Source organism: Oncorhynchus nerka, linkage group LG8 (assembly GCF_034236695.1).
Source record: "Oncorhynchus nerka isolate Pitt River linkage group LG8, Oner_Uvic_2.0, whole genome shotgun sequence".
Classification (NCBI taxonomy): domain Eukaryota; kingdom Metazoa; phylum Chordata; class Actinopteri; order Salmoniformes; family Salmonidae; genus Oncorhynchus; species Oncorhynchus nerka.
This window is the reverse complement of record NC_088403.1, coordinates 48,536,229-48,559,610: the sequence shown is the minus strand read 5'-3', so window position 1 is coordinate 48,559,610 and position 23,382 is coordinate 48,536,229. Positions and strand designations below refer to the sequence as shown.

General features: G+C 44.7%; 1 protein-coding gene across 1 annotated transcript in view; it reads right to left on the bottom strand.

Moving 5' to 3' along the window:
• Positions 1-160: 160 nt before the first annotated feature.
• The window catches only part of chrnb1 (cholinergic receptor, nicotinic, beta 1 (muscle)), a 33,125-nt gene continuing 9,903 nt past the window's right edge, over positions 161-23,382 (bottom strand). Inside the window, exons 8-11 of the mRNA XM_029666738.2 lie at positions 17,272-17,495; positions 12,931-13,106; positions 2,911-3,058; positions 161-2,596 (exon numbers count right to left, since the gene is read on the bottom strand). Of these exons, the coding sequence (XP_029522598.1) occupies positions 2,450-2,596; positions 2,911-3,058; positions 12,931-13,106; positions 17,272-17,495 (695 nt within the window). The 3' untranslated portion in view covers positions 161-2,449. The remainder of the gene's footprint in view (positions 2,597-2,910; positions 3,059-12,930; positions 13,107-17,271; positions 17,496-23,382) is intronic.

Genomic DNA, 23,382 nt, shown 5'->3' with positions numbered 1-23,382 from the left:
CTGTGTCTTGTTGTAGCCTATGGGTGTTTTCATAGAGGAAAACTAGGGCCCAGAGTTTTTTCAGGTCAAGTCAAACAGTCTGTTGACGAGGCCTCCCACTCTGTGTGTGTGTGTGTGCGTGTGCATTCTCCATTATTATGCGCAGGGATCGCATTTTGACAACAGATGGAGCCTTTGATTTGACTCATCTCAGATCTTTATTTTTAAAAACTAAACAAAAGCACGACAAGCTTAACAGACAGGTGTGTATGGGAGAGAAGAGAGAAACAATGATTGAGATAGGTGGTACAGATTTCTACAGTAATGTGAATTCCACAGGCGGTTGGTGCTATACCAACCGCCTGTGGAATTCACATTACTGTATAGTATACATACAGTGGGGCAAAAAAGTATTTAGTCAGCCACCAATTGTGCAAGTTCTCCCACTTAAAAAGATCAGGCCTGTAATTTTCATCATAGGTACACTTCAACTATGACAGACAAAATGAGAAGAAAAAAAATCCAGAAAATCACATTGTAGAATTTTTTTATGAATTTATTTGCAAATTATGGTGGAAAATAAGTATTTGGTCACATACAAACAAATAAGATTTCTGGCTCTCACAGACCAGTGACATCTTCTTTAAGAGGCTCCTCTGTCCTCCACTCGTTACCTGTATTAATGGCACCTGTTTGAACTTGTTATCAGTATAAAAGACACCTGTCCACAACCTCAAACAGTCACACTCCAAACTCCACTATGGCCAAGACCAAAGAGCTGTCAAAGGACACCAGAAACAAAATTGTAGACCTGCACCAGGCTGGGAAGACTGAAACTGCAATAGGTAAGCAGCTTGGTTTGAATAAATCAACTGTGGGAGCAATTATTAGGAAATGGAAGACATACAAGACCACTGATAATCTCCCTCGATCTGGGGCTCCACGCAAGATCTCACCCAGTGGGGTCAAAATGATCACAAGAACGGTGAGCAAAAATCCCAGAACCACACGGGGGGACCTAGTGAATGACCTGCAGAGAGCTGGGACCAAAGTAACAAAGCATACCATCAGTAATACACTACGCCGCCAGGGACTCAAATCCTGCAGTGCCAGACATGTCCCCCTGCTTAAGCCAGTACATGTCCAAGCCCATCTGAAGTTTGCTAGAGAGCATTTGGATGATCCAGAAGAAGATTGGGAGAATGTCATATGGTCAGATGAAACCAAAATAAAACTTTTTGGTAAAAACTCAACTCGTCGTGTTTGGAGGACAAAGAATGCTGAGTTGTATCCAAAGAACACCATACCTACTGTGAAGCATGGGGGTGGAAACATCATGCTTTGGGGCTGTTTTTCTGCAAAGGGACCAGGACTACTGATCCGTGTAAAGGAAAGAATGGGGCCATGTATCATGAGATTTTCAGTGAAAACCTCCTTCCATCAGCAAGGGCATTGAAGATGAAACGTGGCTGGGTCTTTCAGCATGACAATGATCCCAAACACACCGCCTAGGCAACGAAGGAGTGGCTTCGTAAGAAGCATTTCAAGGTCCTGGAGTGGCCTAGCCAGTCTCCAGATCTCAACCCCATATAAAATCTTTGGAAGGAGTTGAAAGTCCGTGTTGCCCAGCAACAGCCCCAAAACATCACCGCTCTAGAGGAGATCTGCATGGAGGAATGGGCCAAAATACCAGCAACAGTGTGTGAAAACCTTGTTACAGAAAACCTTTGACCTCTGTCATTGCCAACAAAGGGTATATAACAAAGTATTGAGATAAACGTTTGTTATTGACCAAATACTTATTTTCCACTATAATTTGCAAATAAATTCATTAAAAATCCTACAATGTGATTTTCTGGATTTTTTTCTCATTTTGTCTGTCATAGTTGAAGTGTACCTATGATGAAAATTACAGGCCTCTCTCATCTTTTTAAGTTGGAGAACTTGCACAATTGGTGGCTGACTAAATATATTTTTTTATATATGCCAAACACACATTCTCACTCTGGTAAATTAAATGTATACACTTGATATTTTATAGTATCTGGTTTTCACTGTCTTTATCCTCCCAACAAACATATAGCAATCAATAAATATATTTTAGTAAAACCAGGGTCCGTATTCAGAAAGCATCTCACAATAGAAGTGCTGATCTAGGATCAGTTTAGCCTTTTAGAACATAATAAGATTCCATCGACTATGGGCTGATCCTAGATCAGCACTCCTACTCTGAGATGCTTGATTCCTACTGCCCCAGAACTACAGCAATGTCACACTTCAGCACAGCAGATATAGAAAAAGAAACCCTTCCATGTACAGTATAGAGTAGCTATGTCCAAGGCATGTAGAGGATCTCGCTATGCATGTCTGTTTTGGAGGCTGGGGCAACTGTCATGGCTTCTGGGGTTTCAGTGAGGTAAAGTTTGGGATCTTGTGTGTGTTCATGCATACGTGGAGTGTGTGTCCCACGTTAGGGGTACTTAAAGGGGTCGCTAGGGGTGTGGTTGAAGCTGGCGTCGGCGAAGATGCCCAGGGTTCCCACAGTAGTGAAGACCACAAAGATCCACAGGAACATGCGATCCACTACCATGGCTACATACTGCCAGTCCTCCTTCAGCTGGAAGGGGAGGGAGAGAAACAAAGAAGAGACAAAAGTCAGGAAAGTAAAGGGATAGAGAGAGAAAAGGAATCCATAACAGGAATAAATAGGTACGAGTGAAGGAAGAGAAATAGACGGAGCTATGGGGAAATGTACAGGCTAGAAGCTATAGACATCTAGACTTTCCCTTTCCTCTTGGACCCCTCTCCATCCACTCAGCCCATGCCCAGACCCTATATAGATCTTCAATATTTTTCCAGAAGCTGGAGAGGGAAACGAAAGACTTCAAATGAGAACGCTCAACCCAGGCAGGTCCCCCACACAGCACTCACAGCAGCAAAGTCCTTCTCAGCCTGTAGCTGCTCAGCGATGTAGATGATGGCCTCGATGGCAGTCTTGAGCTCCGGAGGCAGAGTGAGGTAGTGGCTGGGTCCGTCGATGAACTTCCTCAGGTCAGTACACATGCCCTCAGACTGGTACCTAGACATAAACAAGATACAAATGTCCAATCCCGAATAAACTACTACTACCACCTCCTATTCCCTATACGCCTAGGCCGTTTCGTGTATTCATAGCGTCTCAGAGTGCTGGTATAGGACCAGTTTGCCTTTCTGATCCTAGATCAGCACCCATTAAAGCTGATACGCTTTATGAATAAGGGCCCTGAAGGCAATGATAGGTGTAGGCAAAACAGGGTACATTTCTGCCTCGCTACTGTATCAGGGATTGCAAAGTGGACCTAAAACTTCAATCTTCTTATCTTTTCATATCTACAGAACTGCATAGTGGGTACAGGGGTTGATTTGAGAGAAAGGACGGTGAAGGGAGATAGAAGGGGTTAAAACTAGTCCAGATGTCACCACAGAACAAGCAGGCAGAGATGTGCAGACAGGCCCAAACCCCACAAGGCTCATCACTAATTAACCAGCCAGCTAACAGTCTGCACTTCCTTTCCCTGTATGTTGAGAGAGAGAAGGTCAGATACACTTCCTTTCAGCTTCTCCCTCAGCTCTTTAGCTAGACTGGGCCTTTTCCTGCTGAGCGAAGGTCAGAAAAACTCCCACTCTTCTCTTCCCTCAGCTCTTTAGCTAGACTGGGCCTTTTTCTGCTGAGATAAGGTCAGAGATGCTCCCTCTCCACTCCTCCTCACATTTTCTCCCTCAGGTCTTTTAGCTAGACCGGAGCAGTTTTTGCTGACAAAGCTGTCCTGAAGAAGTGGGGTTGCCATGTGTTATGATGGGTTGCCGTGGGTTACAGAAGGTTACTATCTATAATGATGGGTCGACACAGCTTTACTGCGAGTTGCCTTGAGCAAAGTGGGCCCTATGGGCCCTGGTCAAAAGTAGCGCAATATCTAGTAAATAGGGGCCATTTTAAACCTCTAATCCTGGACATATTGAGATTATTCTACTAGTGAACCAGATGTAGTCTCTTCTCTCAGGTGGCGGCATCCTAGCATCTGTTTTGTCTGAAACAGCCCTCTCTGTTGCTGTAGCCCTGTGGAGACTGGAAACTGTTAGTGTTGCAGTCCTCTGTAGCTACCACCAGGAGTCAGCATGGTGCTGTGTCTTTTAGCCTGGCTATGGTGTGGTCCTAAAGCATCTCCCGGGCAAACAGGCAGGTCTTCTATCGCTCTCTGTAGTCTATCTACTTGGTATTCCGGGCAAATCCTGGCTTTACAATGCAGTGGTATGTGTGTGTCTCCCGGGCCGGCGAGGCGAGCAAATCACCACTGACCTCAGCAGCTCGTCTCCCTCTGTTTTTCTGGGATGAGCTACCTGACTGAGGGGGATAGACTCCTCTCTTCTCCTCCCTCCTCTTGGTCCCCCTCTCACAGCGTCACTTCATCAGGGAGATGTAGATGAGTAATCAGCGAGACTAATTAAACTAAGACCGGCCACCAACGGTGCCAAGACACACACTAAAACCAATTAAGAAGGCCAGGGGGGGGCACAGGCTGTGTAGGGGGGGGCGGAGGGGCGTGGGCAGAGAGATATTGCTGCCTCATCGAATCGCTCTAGTAGTCACCCCCCTCTCCTCCATCTCCGAATCGCAGAGTCCCGCCCCCCCCTCCCCCCTCCCACACACACACCAGGTCTAATGTGTTAGAGGCGATTTGCGCTGATCATCATTATTTTAGCAATGATTTTCGCACTCTCTCACGGCCTCAAACTTCAATTCCCCTGTGAGTTGATTTAGAGCGGCGGGAGAACGTGCCTGTGGTTAATAAAGTTGTAGGTGCCTGCCTGCTTTTCAATGTGTGAGTGTGTGTGTGCGCTTGCGTGCGTGCGTGACTATGCGTGTGTGCGCTTGCGTGCATGGCTCTGCGTGTGTGTCTGTGTAAATGACCTCCAGGGAGGGTTAAAACATGTTCTCAGACACTAAGTTATCCAGGTCCTCATGGCAGGAATCCCTGGGGGGCTGCTCTTCCTCACAACTAAATGAGTTAACAGAAAATGATGGTAGTTCACCTTAGGGGACACTAGGGAAAGTCGATGCCCCCAGAGGTGAGTCGTCCCCAACAGACCCATGAGTAGAGGCTGTGGCTAAGTCTCAATTGGCACCCTATTCCCTACATAGTGCACTACTCACGCTGGTCAAACGTAGTGCACTATGCAGGGAATAGGGCGCCCTTTGGGAGTCAACCCAGGGCAGTACTTTCACAGTAATCTGTGATAGAAGTTGCACCCCTATCTCACAGCCATCTTTACCATCAGAATGACAATTATAAAAAAAATTTTTAAATCATTGCATTGGTGCAAGCATTGGCTGGAGGGAGTTTCCACCATTGTTAAATCCACGATGGGGAGAATAGGTACACTTAATATGGCCGCTGGTCCCATCTATCACATCACAGACACAGAAATCGAATGGGAATGTATATTCTAGAATGACCTTCAAATTGCCATAGAGATAGTTAGAGGATTCAACTTGGATATAACCCACTTTAGCATGGACATTGCCATTGAGGGCTTTCATCATTTTAAAGTAGTCAACTGGGTGGAGATTCCTATGGGTTGGGCGCGATCACCCAATGAGCAGAGCATTGTCTTCTTTAAATAGGGTGCTATCACAAAGTTTCTAAACCCAGAGTCGCAACATCGTGAGACTTCCAGAAAGGCTTGCGAAACAGACCAGGCCGTGAATTGGGGTTTGAGAAGTCAATGAAAGTGAAAAATTCTTCCTTAGTTGTTCATTTTCTCTAAATCTAAAAGCCACGACCTAGATTCGAGCCGTTGTCTTAAAGATGCACTATGCAGAAATTGCTCAACCATTTCCTGGTTGCTAAAATTCTCATAGCCTCATTTCAGTTCATGTGACAAAACAAGCAAGTATAATGTAGAGCAGAGGTCATCAAACGGTCGATTGCGGGTCGATCTCCATGGCATTCCTAGTCGATCACCAAATATTTATGTAAAAAAACAAACAATGATAAAGCCTTGCGTTCCTATTTAAATGTATTGCCCTGTTGACAGTAGGTGCACTTGATTCAGCAGCCCTAGCACCGGGGAAGTCAGTGTTCCCATTTTATGAAGGTAGAACTCCAGCTACCCGGCAGGCCCAGAGAGCAAATCAAGTGAACCTATAGGCCTTACCGCTGGCCAACCAGTTAGCTTAGATCACCGTGTCTGTAGTTTCCTAGAGCCACAGACTTTAAAAAGAAACCTCAAATGCACAGCAAAGTTGATACTGTGAGATTTCAATGAATATTTTATTTTTTTATTTTATTTCACCTTTATTTAACCAGGTAGGCTAGTTGAGAACAAGTTCTCATTTGCAACTGCGACCTGGCCAAGATAAAGCATAGCAGTGTGAACAGACAACACAGAGTTACACATGGAGTAAACAATTAACAAGTCAATAACACAGTAGAAAAAAATGGGCAGTCTATATACAATGTGTGCAAAAGGCATGAGGAGGTAGGCGAATAATACAATTTTGCAGATTAACACTGGAGTGATAAATGATCAGATGGTCATGTACAGGTAGAGATATTGGTGTGCAAAAGAGCAGAAAAGTAAATAAATAAAAAACAGTATAAAAACAGTATGGGAATGAGGTAGGTGAAAATGGGTGGGCTATTTACCAATAGACTATGTACAGCTGCAGCGATCGGTTAGCTGCTCGGATAGCTGATGTTTGAAGTTGGTGAGGGAGATAAAAGTCTCCAACTTCAGCGATTTTTGCAGTTCGTTCCAGTCACAGGCAGCAGAGTACTGGAACAAAAGGCGGCCAAATGAGGTGTTGGCTTTAGGGATGATCAGTGAGATACACCTGCTGGAGCGCGTGCTACGGATGGGTGTTGCCATCGTGACCAGTGAACTGAGATAAGGCGGAGCTTTACCTAGCATGGACTTGTAGATGACCTGGAGCCAGTGGGTCTGGCGACGAATATGTAGCGAGGGCCAGCCGACTAGAGCATACAAGTCGCAGTGGTGGGTGGTATAAGGTGCTTTGGTGACAAAACGGATGGCACTGTGATAGACTGCATCCAGTTTGCTGAGTAGAGTGTTGGAAGCCATTTTGTAGATGACATCGCCAAAGTCGAGGATCGGTAGGATAGTCAGTTTTACTAGGGTAAGCTTGGCGGCGTGAGTGAAGGAGGCTTTGTTGCGGAATAGAAAGCCGACTCTTGATTTGATTTTCGATTGGAGATGTTTGATGTGAGTCTGGAAGGAGAGTTTGCAGTCTAGCCAGACACCTAGGTACTTATAGATGTCCACATATTCAAGGTCGGAACCATCCAGGGTGGTGATGCTAGTCGGGCATGCGGGTGCAGGCAGCGATCGGTTGAAAAGCATGCATTTGGTTTTACTCACGTTTAAGAGCAGTTGGAGGCCACGGAAGGAGTGCTGTATGGCATTGAAGCTCGTTTGGAGGTTAGATAGCACAGTGTCCAATGACGGGCCGAAAGTATATAGAATGGTGTCGTCTGCGTAGAGGTGGATCAGGGAATCGCCCGCAGCAAGAGCAACATCATTGATATATACAGAGAAAAGAGTCGGCCCGAGAATTGAACCCTGTGGCACCCCCATAGAGACTGCCAGAGGACCGGACAGCATGCCCTCCGATTTGACACACTGAACTCTGTCTGCAAAGTAATTGGTGAACCAGGCAAGGCAGTCATCCGAAAAACCGAGGCTATTGAGTCTGCCGATAAGAATATGGTGATTGACAGAGTCGAAAGCCTTGGCGAGGTCGATGAAGACGGCTGCACAGTACTGTCTTTTATCGATGGCGGTTATGATATCGTTTAGTACCTTGAGTGTGGCTGAGGTGCACCCGTGACCGGCTCGGAAACCAGATTGCACAGCGGAGAAGGTACGGTGGGATTCGAGATGGTCAGTGACCTGTTTGTTGACTTGGCTTTCGAAGACCTTAGATAGGCAGGGCAGGATGGATATAGGTCTATAGCAGTTTGGGTCCAGGGTGTCTCCCCCTTTGAAGAGGGGGATGACTGCGGCAGCTTTCCAATCCTTGGGGATCTCAGACGATATGAGCTAGATGAGCTAGATGGGGGGCGATCAATTCACAAATGGTGTCCAGGGCACAGCTGGGAGCTGAGGGTGGTCGGTAGCAGGCGGCAACAGTGAGAGACTTATTTCTGGAGAGAGTAATTTTCAAAATTAGTAGTTCGAACTGTTTGGGTATGGACCTGGAAAGTATGACATTACTTTGCAGGCTATCTCTGCAGTAGACTGCAACTCCGCCCCCTTTGGCAGTTCTATCTTGACGGAAGATGTTATAGTTGGGTATGGAAATCTCTGAATTTTTGGTGGCCTTCCTGAGCCAGGATTCAGACACGGCAAGGACATCAGGGTTAGCAGAGTGTGCTAAAGCAGTGAGTAAAACAAACTTAGGGAGGAGGCTTCTGATGTTGACATGCATAAAACCAAGGCTTTTTCGATCACAGAAGTCAACAAATGAGGGTACCTGGGGACATGCAGGGCCTGGGTTTACCTCCACATCACCCGCGGAACAGAGAAGGAGTAGTATGAGGGTGCGGCTAAAGGCTATCAAAACTGGTCGCCTAGAGCGTTGGGGGCAGAGGATAAGAGGAGCAGGTTTCTGGGCATGGTAGAATATATTCAGGGCATAATGCGCAGACAGGGGTATGGTGGGGTGCGGGTACAGCGGAGGTAAGCCCAGGCACTGGGTGATGATGAGAGAGGTTGTATCTCTGGACATGCTGGTTGTAATGGGTGAGGTCACCGCATGTGTGGGAGGTGGGACAAAGGAGGTAACAGGGGTATGCAGAGTGGATCTAGGGGCTCCATTGTGAACTAAAACAATGATAACTAACCTGAACAACAGTATACAAGGCATATTGACATTTGAGAGAGACATACAGCGAGGCATACAGTAATCACAGGTGTTGAATTTGGAAAGCTAGCTAAAAACAGTAGGCGAGGCTAATTAGCTAGCACAACAAACAGCAGGTAAAATGGCGTTGACTAGGCAACGGGGCCGACAGGTTAAACAAACAAGCAGAATGGAGTACCGTGATTAATGGACAGTCCAGCGTGCGTCAGCTATGTAGCCAAGAGATCAGTGTCCAGGGGGCAGCGGTGGATGGGCAGGGAAGCTGGGCTGGCGAGTGTTATCCAGGTTTTAAAAAACTAACAATGACTAAATAGCTTGTAGCTAGTTAGCTGGTTAGCGTCTGGAGGTTCTTGAGTGTGTCATAAAAATAAAAATAAAATTAAAAGTAATAGCGATTCCGTATCACATTGGGTGAGGCAGGTTTCCGGAAGGTATAAACAAATTAAAAATCAAAAAGAGATAAATGGGTAAGAGTAAATGGGTTCAGAGAGTGATTGGGACGCGGTGGTTCAGACGGTTAGCAGGCCTGTGCTAACAAGCTAACAGTTCGTAGGCCCGGGCTAGACAAGGTAGCAGTTAGCGGACCGGAGCTTGACAAGCTAGCCGTTAGCAGGCCGAATTAGCAAGCAGGGAGATAGCGAGGGCTAGAGAGTTAACCTTTGGGGGACGTCGCGATGGGGTGAGTCTGTTTATTCCTCTTCATGCGGTGACATCGACAGACCGGTCGTGGGCCCGGGTAATTGTAGCCCAGGAGTATGCTACAGGTGCTCTAGTACGCTAGGTGAGCTGGAGACACAGCGATTCAGAAAGCTCGCGGGCCTTGGCCAGCAGATGGATCTTTGGCGATGTCGCAACGGAAAAGCCTGTTGAAACCACCTCGGACGATTACGTCGGCGGACCAGTCGTGATGGATCGGCGGGGCTCCGTGTCGGCAGTAGAGGGTATTGTTGGACCTCTTCGGCTAGTCGGGAGATGGGCTTAGCTCGAGGCTAGCTCAAGGCTAACTGGTGCCACTCGGAATGCAGCTAGCTAGTTGCGATGATCCGGTGTAAAGGTTCAGCGCTTGCGGTAGGAATCCGGAGATGTGGTAGAGAAAAAGCAGTCTGATATGCTCTGGGTTGATGTCGCGCTGGTGTCCTAGTTAGCTTTGAAGACCGCTAGCAGTGGCTAGCTACTAGCTAGTAGCTAGTTAGCTGGCTAGCTTCTGATGAGGGTTCCGGTTACTATATTTACACCAGACAGGACGGGACAAGACAAACACACGTCCGACTGCTACGCCATCGTGGAATGAATAGAGCAGCTGTTTTTTAAGAGTAAGTTCAATGTTGAAGTTGTTTCCAGCACTGTCAACACTCTGTTAAAGCCATAAAATGCGTGTTCTCCCCACTTCCACTCACACTACAACCAGCACTGTAATAGGAGTAACCACCATGAATTGGTGCATGAGGCAGAAATAATGCAGTGAAACTTGAGATTTGCTACCAGCTGGAAGACTGCGTACCCTTTTCTCAGCGGAGGGAGGGAGAGCGGAGGGACGGTGTCAGTGAGGTGAGAGGTAGCCTCACCACTGCTCCCTCCCTTAGTGATGGGCCATTCGCAATTTGCATATTGCTACGACTGTTTTTTTTTATAGCTCAATGTTATTCTGCAAATAAGTTACAAAATAATTATCTGAAGAGGGTGAATGTTCACTGCAGAAACAATACATAGCGGGGAAAGCACATCTGGTCCACAGTGATTATTTTCCAGTGCGTAAAAACAAAGTAAACGTACAGAACTAATATTTTGGTCAGGTAAAAATGTATTTCAATACACATTTCACGATCTGACATAATGGTAGCCTGCCTTTTGGGATTTACATTGGAGATGTGACATTTTTTTCATGGTTCTAGATTGATTTTAAAACCTCTTGGTGTTAGGGGGCAGTATTTTCATTTTTGGAAAAAAAACGTTCCCGTTTTAAACGGGATATTTTGTCAGGAAAAGATGCTAGAATATGCATATAATTGACAGCTTTGGATAGAAAACACTCTATCCAAAACTGTAAAGATATTGTCTGTGAGTATAACAGAACTGATGTTGCAGGCGAAATCCTGAGAAAAATCCAATCCGGAAGTGCCCCAGGTTTTGAAAGCGCTGCGCTCCAATGACTCCCTATTCAGCTGTGAATGTACCATCAACGAGCTTACGCTTTCTACGTATTCCCCAAGGCGTCTACAGCATTGTGACGTAGTTTTACGCATTTCTGATGAAGAATAGCAATAGGCGGACACATTGCGTAAGTGGTCACATGGTGGCTCCGAGAGAGATTCTCGCGTAAAATACAGAGGTAGCCATTATTCCAATCGGTCCTAGTGAAAAACGAATTGTCCCGACGAATATTATCGAATAGATATTAGAAAAACACCTTGAGGATGGATTCTAAACAACGTTTGCCATGTTTCTGTCATTATTATGGAGCTAATTTGGAATATTTTTCGGCGTTGTGGTGACCGCAATTTCCAGGCGATTTCTCAGCCAAACGTGAAGAACAAACGGAGCTATTTCGCCTACAAAAATAATATTTTGGGAAAAAATGAACTTTGGCTGTCTACCTGGGAGTCTCCTGAGTGAAAACATCCAACGTTTATCAAAGGTAAACGATTTAATTTAATTGCTTTTCTGATTTCCGTGACAAGGTTGCCTGCTGCTAGCAAGGCATAATGCTATGCTAGGCTATGATAAACTTACACAAATGCTTGTCTATGGTTGGCTGTAAAGCATATTTTGAAAATCTGAGATGACAGGGTGATTAACAAAAGGCTAAGCTGTGTTCCAATATATTTCACTTGTGATTTTCATGAATATGAATATTTTCTAGGAAGATTTATGTCCGTTGCGTTATGCTAATTAGTGTCAGATGATGACAACGGTCCCGTTCACGGGATGGAGTGTCACTACAGGTTAAGCATTTTGAACGAAGAGCCGTTTGGGAGCCTGCTCAATGAAAATACTCTGAAAGCCCATCAATAACCTCCCTCCCCTCACACTGACCATCATATGCAATCAGTCCAGTAAAAAAAAGAAGTTACATTTTATGCTCTCTCAGCTGTGCCTCACAAGTAATACAACAAATGATCTACTACCAGTGTGATCATATACATACATTTTAAAAATATCATATCAAAATGGTCTGAGAAGAACATTGGCAGGGCAATTCAAGCGTAGCCAATATGCAGTTATAATGTATTGGGCCTATAGTCTACTGCACAAACCTCATTGCTACAGCACAGTTTTTAATTGGTTAATGTTGCATAGGCTCATTTTAAGTAATGTTTTAAAACAAATCTGAGCGGTAGATCTCGGCTTGCATTTGGACTCAAAGTGATCTGGACTCAGAAAAGGTTGGTGACCACTGGTGTAGAGAATAATTCATTGTACCCTCTAAACCGCTGAGAAATATATTTTCAGCTGTTTGATGTTGCTGTACAAAACCTAAAGTAAACGATGCAAAAAAGAAACTTAAGAACAGGAAGCATAGAAATAGTACACATAGATCTCTTTACTTTAGGTTTTGTACAGCAACTTCAAACAGCTTTTATATATATATATATATATATATATATATATATAAAATACACACATTTCTATGTGAATTTGGTCAGGCCACTATCGAGGGAGTGCCTTGATTTGACGGCCTGCACATGCACAGTTCGTCGAGAGACGACTGTTAGAGCCAATGACGTGTTTCTACGCATGAGCTTAGCTAGCCAACGTTGCCATGACATAGCCTACAAGTGGGATTGGGGACTGCTATTGGATTTACTGCTACTACAGGTGGCGGTAAATCACCAATATTAGCATTACATTGTTTTAAAAAACCAAATAAGAAAATTGACTCCTTTAAAATGAAGATTGCCTCAATGGCACCACCCATGCTGTTACAGATGCCATAATGGCACAGATACAAAATGAGACCTCTTCATCTCTTTGGTGTTGGGTTAACATTTGACCCCCTCCCCAGTGACCTGTAACCCCTGACCTCTCACCTGTTGGGTTTGGGGAAGAGGAAGCAGGTGTTGGGCTTGCGTATGAAATACTCGTCAGCAGCGCGGCTGATAGCCATATTGTTCTTCTCCCTCCTGGGGGGCTGGTCCAGGGAGAGGGGCATCTCCACCTTGGGCCGCAGCATGCCCAGGTAGGGGGGCAGCATGTGGATGAAGATCTGGGAGGAGAGGAAAGGAAAGGGAGAAAGGAGGGAGGGCTTAGCACGGCAGGCAGCGTAACATTGATTGAACTATAGAAAAATGCCTTGTTTTTTTACTGCATGGGGGTAATCATTCAAAGTAATATTCAGTGATATTCATGGATTTTAACAACCTTCATGGCTTTCCAGAGACCTACTGTCAGTAATGAATGTTTCAGTGGATATGTCTGTAGAAATACCTTCAGAAATACCATGAATCAGCATGTTATTATCAGCAAGGCTGTTGACCAGCTGTTGCTTCCGCTAACTATACTTGTATCTCGTGTGTGTGTGTCCGTGTGTGTGTGTGTGTTCGCCTGTCTTTCTGAATGGTGGCAGGTAGCTGGTTCAAATACCTGAGCTGACAAGGTGAAAAATCTGCCGATGTGCCCTTGAACAAGGTACTTCACCCCAATTTGCTCCAGTGGCACCGTACTTCTATGGCTGACCCTGTAAAACGTTCGGCAAACTCATTCCACAGAGGGCCAAGTGTGGGTTCTCTCCTCCCTTGTACTCGATTGATAAATTAAGGTCACTGATTAGTAAGGAACTGCCCTCACCTGGTTCTCTGGGTCTTAATTGAAAGGAAAAACCTAAAACCAGCAGACACTAGGCCTTCCACGGAATGAGTGACACCCCTGGTCTAAAACAACACATTTCACTGCACCTATCCGGTGTATGTGACAAGAAAACATCTACATACACTGTGTACAAAACATTAGGAACACCTGGTGACTGTCGAGGTGAAAGCTATGATCCCTTATTGAGGTCACCCGTTAAATCCACTTCAATTAGTGTAGATGAAGGGGAGGAGACGGGTTAAAGGATGATTTTTAAGCCTTGAGACAATTGAGACATGGATTGTGTATGTGTGCCATTCAGAGGCTGAATGGGCAAGACAAAATAGTTACGTGCCTTTGAACGGGGTATGGTAGTAGGTGCCAGGCGCACCGGTTTCAGTGTGTCAAGAACTGCAACACTGCTGAGTTTCACGCTAAACAGTTTTCTGTGGGTATCAAGAACGGTCCCACCACCCAGGACATCCAGTCAACTGTAGGAAGCATTGGAGTCTACATTGGCCAGCATCCCTGTGGAACGCTTTCGACACCTTGCAAAGTCCATGCCCCGACCAATTGAAGCTGTTCCGAGAGCAAAAGGGGGTACAACTCAATATTAGGAATGCCAAGAGAGTGCAAAGCTGTCAAGGCAAAAGGTGGCTACAAAAATATATTTGTTGGACACTTTTTTTGGTTACTACATTATTCCATGTGTCATTTCATAGTTGTGATGTCTTCACTATTCTTCTACAATGTAACACTGTATAGTTGGAAGGCTACTGTCCACCAGTCCAGTGTCAGATATACACTCATTGAGTTTGCACTAAAGCCAACCTTCTCGTTCTGTGTGTGTGTGTGAACGTGTGCTTGCATTTGTGTGCGCGCTTGTGTGTCCACTCAATCACTCCGACACACAAGCCAGCGCTGCATGTGTGTGTGTGTGTCTGAGTGAACACACCGTAGAAAACTATTTTTTGCATGACTGAGTCTCAATGCCTCAACCCTCTCATTCTCAAAAGTAGTCGTATCAGGGAGGAAAATTCAATCAGGTGCCAGTAGAAAAGCTATTGGGGCAACGGACTGGGAGCGTCCACATGCGTCTGTTTGCAGATAATGGGGCTTAGATATGAGAGAGAGAGAGAGAGACCGTGTCCGAATACCCGTACTTGCATAGGCATTTTTGGTATGCGACAATGGAACGTTTTATAGTATATGACATTTCTAAAACATAGTATACTTTAAATGCCAGGATGTCACTCATTTTCGTCAAAGCTGCCAAGCGCCGACATCAGAGCGAGAACTATCAGACAAGCAGCGCCTGCCAGCACACACACACGGACAAACACACACACACACACACACACAGACACACGAGTACGCACAAATGTACACAGGCACACGCGCCAGAGGAACACACCCAATAAAACTCTCCCAGCTCGAGATAACACACTTCAACTAGACGAGCAGTAGGTTAAGAAGAAGGAGGATGTAGTATGTACTGTTTGGCGTCTCTCTTGTTTTTCCTCAATCCATGGCCTTAAACAACCCCAGATTTCACTCATCTTTACCGGTGTTCTGTTACATCATGCACAGTCCGAGGCTATGTTCCCCAAATGTTCCCATATATTAGTCCACCGTGGTCAGTGTGTATCAGAGGTGGCTGGCGGGAGGAGAAATCAGAGGACAGGCTCACTGCTATGCCTGAGATTGATGAATGGAAAGGGTTTGATACCATTCTATTTATTCCATTCCAGCCATTACAATGAGCCTGTCCTCCGATATGTCCTCCCAACAGCCACCTCTGATGTGTATCTAAAGAAGGGGACTGAGCCTCATAGACGACATACTTTCTGGAAACAGCTACCGTTTCAGAATGAGGGGGTACTGTAGCTCTGCTGTCTGTCTGTCTGTCTGTCTGTCTGTCTGTCTGTCTGTCTGTCTGTCTGTCTGTCTGTCTGTCTGTCTGTCTGTCTGTCTGTCTGTCTGTCTGTCTGTCTGTCTGTCTGTCTGTCTGTCTGTCTGTCTGTCTGTCTGTCTGTCTGTCTGTCTGTCTGTCTGTCTGTCTGTCTGTCTGTCTGTCTGTCTGTCTGTCTGTCTCATGGGCTCAGGGACATAGAAGTGTCCAAGAGAATGACATCACTCAACAAGGTCACAGGACCGAAGCTAGAGACAACCCCAACCTGACGGCTGAGCTGAGAGACTTGGGTTTGGAACAGAGAGTGGAGCTGAGGCACATGGAGGCCAAACTGACAGCCGGTGAGATGGAGGAACTGAAGAGAGAATGCCGTGTTAGTGAACAAGGTGGTCGAGCAAGGAGTGGTCTGAGCGTCACCAAAACTGAACTGCAGAGCCACAAGAACCCAGTGGATCAACTGAGAGGAGAGGTGGAGGAGCTGAAGAGAGAGAGAGAGAGAACGCAGGCCTTCTCTGCTGCTTTAGGCCACCCAGTGGGACCCTTCAATGCTGACACCTCTCTGGTCTACACCAATGTCCTCACTAACATTAGTAACGCCTACAGCCCTGATACAGGGCCTTCACAGCACCAGTGAGAGGGATCTACTAGATCAGATTCATTGGTATGGACAACCGTATAATGGCGGCAAACAACTACAATGATGGACACAACCAGTACTGTATGTATCCAATGCAGTGATTCTGTTGCTGGAGAAAGGAGACGTGGTCTCCATACGCCGGGACTCGGTATGTTTATTGAAATCAGCCTGTCTTCAGTGGCTTCCTGCTGTTTCCTATGTGATGGGAACACCATATCTGAGGTTTAACTGATTTCGGTGGATGTCAAATTGAAACTCCTGAATTTGACAATAAAGGCTTTTTAAAATCACTCTCTCTTCTTCACATAAACAGACAACGAAGTGTGGACTAACCCACAATGGTCATAACCAATTAAGGCTAACTGTCATCTTTGATCCAATGTGTGATGTCACAGTGAGTAACAAGCATATCTGGTAGTGATCTCTGATCTCTGCTATATCCAATTTCATTTAAATACAGTCAGCTCAGGAAGTAAACTGACATTCCAATTACATTATTTCTCAGTGCTTGCTACTCACTGTGACATCAATACTTTTCAAATTGTATAATATATATATATATTTTGGGGGGGATTTTGAATATTTGTATTGGCTGAATTTAAATGGAATTTACCACAACCCTGGATATCGCATTTCACTCTGTCCCATGTGGCATTCCCCATTCACTGCGAGTACACTGATATGCTAACCAGCTAATGAATAGATCCTGTCAACGGGTCTCTCTGCTCAGGAAGGAGAACTCCTCAGTTGAATATCTTCTAGTTGTTGATGTACACGCACTTTTAGGGGAGGGAAAAAAGGAGGAGGAACAGAGGGAAAGGCACGTATGGACACACACACACACACCTTCCCGCCTGCCTCAGACTCCCTTTAGAAATCTTTTTCTTCTATCATTTTCTTCTGCATTCCTCCTCCGATCATCATAAATATTTTTTGCGTTTTCATCGTATCAGTTTCTATGAGGAAAGGAAGGGAGAGAGGAAGGCATTTTTTTGGGGGGGGCGGGGGTCCTACAACAGGGATGCCCAATCTCACCTTGCGGACCCACATGGGCATGTGGTGTGTGGAGGGGGACCGGTGGTGCAGGTTGAGGACCACCACACTGAGGATGACTGACACGGTGACCAGGATCATGGTGAACATGAGGTAGTTGACAATGATGGGGACACCCAGGGAGGTCTCGGGGACCTTGTCAGCCAGCAGCAGCAGGAACACAGTCAGGGTGAGCAGAACGTTGATGGACAGACCCATCTTCTCACCTGGAGAGAGAAAGGAGGACACACAGAGAGATAAATAGATGAACAACATACAGAACAAATATTTTACACATAGGTTAGAGATGACACACACACACACACATGAGCGAGAGATCTATATATACACACACTGACATTATACAGAATTGATATTATACAATTTAGATATGGATACACACACACACACACTTTCTTTCCCCCACACACACCCCATCTCCTCCACCCTCCTCCCGTCCCCAGTTGCTACCAACACAGAGGACACACAGCGTGAGTCCTCCCGTGGTCAGGTTAATGCGGTGCACAGCAGATATATAAAGCCTAATAGGTTATTAACAGAGGAATTATCCCCCTTTAAATAATTTGTAAGATGTCCTTAGTCTGGCCTACTGAGCTTGTGTGTGCAAACGAACGTGCGTGTGTGTAGTTAGTGAGAGGAAGGGAGAAGACAAAGGGGATTGATTCTGTGTGTTAACAGTAGCTGGCCCATTATGTAATCCATCAGCTAATGACTTGTAATGGGGGGGGGGGGGGATTCATCTCACGTTCCCTTTCTGGGGAGGCAGGGAGCCCTAAAATAGCATATCATCAAAATCAATCAATTGCAGCACATTTTTGGATTCATTCAGCGGTTTTAACCTGATTAAGCACAATACCATTTTGAAATTCTATGTTGAAAGTTCCATTTATATTCCTAAAATGTATGTGGAAAAATGTTGCTGTCACCGCTTCCTGTTGACAAGACATATTGATAAAAAGCCCAATGTCAAAACACAGTTTTAAAGTGTCAAAAATCAATAGCCAATATTCAGAAACAGTTTGTGATATATTGAAAATCTCAACATAAAATGTACAATCTACACACACATGTGCAACAATAGTAATCAAATTACTTATCAAATTACCGAGCACCTTGTAAAGTGCACACGCACCAAAAACCCTGTTGCTTTGACAAGTGGCAATAAATCACTCATCGATTGAAACCAACTCAAAACTCACATGGAAACTGGATATATTTTTACATCAGTGGTTAGAGGACTACCTGCAGAACACAGTCCACTCAGCTACATTATGGAACGTAGCATACTGATACTGGGGTCACCAAAACAGAAAGAGAAGTGCAACACTGTTTTGTCAATCACTCATTGATTATCACGTTGAAATCAATAACGCAAAGAGGGGAGAGGAAGTTCCACATCCTGATAAAACTAACACAGCTCAAAAACCCACACGGAATCCGGGAATAATGGGTACATCACTGGTTAGAGGACACTTTGTGGAAGACGGCTAGCTCCATTTTGAAGTGTTGCATTTTGATTCAGGTGGGTCGCCAACACCGTAAGTGTACCGCAATCCTTTTTTTTTTAGGAATCCCTTCCATGGATATCACGCTGAAATCGATAGAACAGGGGGCAAACGTTTAAACTAACACCATTCAAAAGCCACACGGAAACTTAATAACCTACACATGATTGGATAGATGAGAACTTGTAGAAGGCTTATATCTACAGTTGAAGTCGGAGGTTTACATACACTTAGGTTGGAGACATTAAAACTAATTTAGACAAGCACATTTCTTGTTAACAAACTATAGTTTTGGGAAGTCAGTTAGGAAATCTACCTTGTGCGTGACACAAGTCATTTTTCCAACAATTGTTTACAGACAGATTATTTCACTGTATCACAATTCCAGTGGGTCAGAAGTTTACATACACTAAGTTGACTGTGCCTTTAACTTCACTAGGGTAGGGGGCAGCATTCGGAATTTTGGATGAAAAGCGTGCTCAAATTAAACTGACTGCAACTCGTCCCAGAAGATTTGGATAGAAACACAAAAATAATGTCTGTGAGTATAACAGAACTGATATGGCAGTTCACGAGCTCCATGGCTTCCTCAACATGTGACCAGTCTTTAGGCATTGTTTCAGGCTTTTACTCTGAAAAATTAGGGAGATACAGCACTTTCAATCAGTGACCAGTGGAAATCTCCATTCATCAGCCATGCGCCCTGATCGTGGACGCACCTTTCTTGTTTCTCCTTTCCTATTGATGAAGCTTTTGTCCGGTTGAAATATTTATTATTTATGACAAAAACAACCGGAGGATTGATTTTAAACATAGTTTGGCATGTTTCTACTAACTTTTATTGTACTTTTTAAAAACCTTTCATCTGGAATTAGTGCACGCGCCGGATTACTGGACAAAAAGCGAACAAGGAGGTTTTTGCTCATAAAGAGGGACATTATCGAACAAAACAAACATTTATTGTCTAACATGGAGACCTGGGAGTGCCACCAGATGAAGATCAAAGTTAAGTGATTAATTTGAATGCTATCTGTGACTTTTGTGACACCTCTCCTTGTTTGGAAAATGGCTGTATGGGTTTCTGTAGCTAGGAGCTATCCTAACATAATCACAAAGTGTGCTTTTGCCGTAAAGCATTTTAAAAAATCTGACTCAGCGGTTGCATTAAGGCGAAGTTTATCTATAATTACATGCTTAACACTTGTATCGTTTATCAATGTTTATGATGAGTATTTCTGTTATTTGATGTGGCTCTCTGCACGTTCACCGGATGTTTGTTTGAGAATACATTTCGGACCATAACGCGCCAATGTAAACTGAGATTTTTGGATATAAATATGAACTTTATCGAACAAAACATACATGCATTTTGTAACATGAAGTCCTATGAGTGCCATCTGATGAAGATCAAAGATTAGTGATGAATTTAATCTCTAGTTCTGCTTTTTGTGACTCCTCTCTTTGGCTGGATGGCTGTGTTTTTTCTGTGATTAGGTAGGGATCCAACATAATCGTTTGGGTGTGCTTTCGCAGTAAATCCGTTTTGAAATCGGACACTGGTTGGATTTACAAGAAGTTTATCTTTAAAATGGTGGATAATACTTGTATGTTTGAGGAATTTTAATTATGGGATTTCTGTTGTTTTGAATTTGGTGCCCTGCAATTTCACTGGCTGTTGTCGAGGTGGGACGCTAGCGTTAAACAGCTTGGAGGTTAAACAGCTTGGAAAATTCCAGAAAATGTCATTGCTCAAGAAGTTTCTGGTAGGCTAATTGACATCATTTGAGTCAATTGGAGGTGTACCCATGGATGTATTTCAAGGCCTACCTTCAAACTCAGTGACTCTTTGCTTGACATCATGGGAAAATCAATAGAAATCAGCCAAGACCTCAGAAAAAAATTGTAGACCTCCACAAGTCTGGTTGATCCTTGGGAGCAATTTCCAAACGCCTGAAGGTACCACGTTCATCTGTACAAACAGCAGTACGCAAGTATAAACACCATGGGACCATGCAGCCGTCATAGCACTCAGGAAAGAGACGCGTTCTGTCTCCTAGAGATGAACGTACTTTGGTGCAAAAAGTGCAAATCAATCCCAGAACAGCAAAGGACCTTACTTCCAGAGTTGTGGCAAAATGGCTTAAGGACAACAAAGTCAAGGTATTGGAGTGGCCATCACAAAGCCCTGACCTCAATCCTATAGAAAATGTGTGGGCAGAACTGAAAAAGTGTGTGTGAGCAAGGAGGCCTACAAATCTGACTCAGTTACACCAGCTCTGTCAGGAGGAATTGGCCAAAATTCACCCAACTTATTGTGGAAAGCTTGTAGAAGGCTACCCAAATCGTTTTACCAAGTTAAACAATTTAAAGGGAATGCTACCAAATACTAATTGAGTGTATGTAAACTTCTGACCCACTGAGAATGTGATGAAAGAAATCAAATCTGAAATGAATTTCACATTTTTAAAATAAAGTGGTGATCCTAACTGACCTACGACAGGGAATTATTACTAGGATTAAATGTCAGGAATTGTGAAAAACGGAGTTTAAATGTATTTGGCTAAGGTGTATGTACATTTCCAACTTCAACTGTATATTTTGGAATTACGGGTGTTGATTTCGGGAGGCTGCCATCACAGAGCAGGAACCATAACCCTTTTTCTGTTAACTTCAAGGAATCACGACCCGTCATAGGATATCAAAACCGTCAATGGTTAGCTGCCATTTAAGTGATAGTTTGACTGTCAAATCAGTGAATTGGTATGTGGTCAGCCACTTTTACAGAGAGATCGACCCACATTGTCAGTGCCATTTGAGAAAGAGAATTACAGCTGCATTTTAAGTCACATATACTTCTCACCAATTTAACCATCTAGAGAAAAAATAAAAACAGGCCCTCTATAATAGAGCGTCCATTGGGACAGTTAACATTTAACGTCCCGACTAAAATTGATATAAGCAAGTGACGTAACAAAGTTGCTTAAAGGACACAATTTTTCACACCTTAAGGAGTGGGTTTGTGGCCTTTGTCATCTCTGCAAACAGGGAGTACACATGCCTGTGTGTATGAGACCTTGAGGAGGGGAGGGCATAGAGAAGCAGAGAGCTGAACAGAGACAGAGAGAAAGAGACTGTCTTTACATACAGAGCCACAGGGACCCGTGCTTAAACGTATCCTTGTACTGGCTGTGTGTTGTGCTGCTACGCTACAGTGCTATCACAGTGTGGCCAAAGAACCCCCCCCCCCCTCTCTCTCTCCATCTCCCCTCCTACAGAAGCCTTGGGTCCATAAAGAGAAACATGTTCACAGGTAGGTGGGTTTTAACAAGCTTTTTTAGTGTTGAAGTGTGTGTGTGTGTGCTTGCGTGTGTCTTGGAGCCTGAAGGAACATTCTGTGCTCGTGGTCACCCATGAGAGGTTGTGTGTGTGTAGGAAGACGAAGGTCATAGGAAAAACACACCATTTCTGCACAATGAGAGACTCTGTGATAGTTAGCCTGGTCTTCCACTGTGCCATAATATACATTAGAAATTGGGTGGTTCAAGCACTGAATGCTGATTGGCTGAAAGACGTGATATATCAGACTGTATACCATGGGTGTAACAAAACATTTATTTTTACTGCTCTAATTATGTTGGTAACCAGTTTATAATAGCAATAAGGCACCTCTGGGTTTGTGATATGTGGCCAATGTACCACGGCTAAGGTCTGTGTCCAGGCACTCCGCATTGTGCGCAAGAGACGCCCTTAGCCGTGGTATATTGGCCATATACCACATCACCTCGTAGCTTATTGCTTAAGAATGTCAGACCCGTAGCACTCATGTCTGCAGCCATGAAGTGCTTTGAAAGGCTGGTAATGGCACACATTAACACCATTATCCCAGAAACCCTAGACCCACTCCAATTTGCATACCGCTCAAACAGATCCACAGATGATGCAATCTGTATTGCACTCCACACTGCCCTTTCCCACCTGGACAAAGGGAACACCTACGTGAGAATGCTGTTTATTGACTACAGCTCAGCGTTCAACACCATAGTGCCCTCAAAGTTCATCACTAAGCTAAGGATCCTGGGACTAAACACCTCCCCCTGCAACTGGATCCTGGACTTCCTGACGGGCCGCCCCCAGGTGGTGAGGGTAGGTAGCAACACATCTGCCACGCTGATCCTCAACACTGGAGCCCCTCAGGGGTGCGTGCTCAGTCCCCTCCTGTACTCCCTGTTCACCCACGACTACATGGCCAGGCACGACTCCAACACCATCATTAAGTATGCAGATGACAACAGTAGTAGGCCTGAACACTGAGACAGCCTATAGGGAGGTGGTCAGAGGCCTGGCCGGGCGGTGCCAGAATAACAACCTCTCCCTCAACGTGATCAAGACAAAGGAGATGATTGTGGACTACAGGAAAAGGAGGACCGAGCATGTCCCCATTCTCATCGACGGGGCTTTAGTGGAGCTTGTTGAGAGTTTCAAGTTCCTTGGTGTCCACATCGCCAACAAACTAGAATGGTCCAAACACACCAAGACAGTAGTGAAGAGGGCACGACAAAATCTATTCCCCCTCAGGAAACTGAAAAGA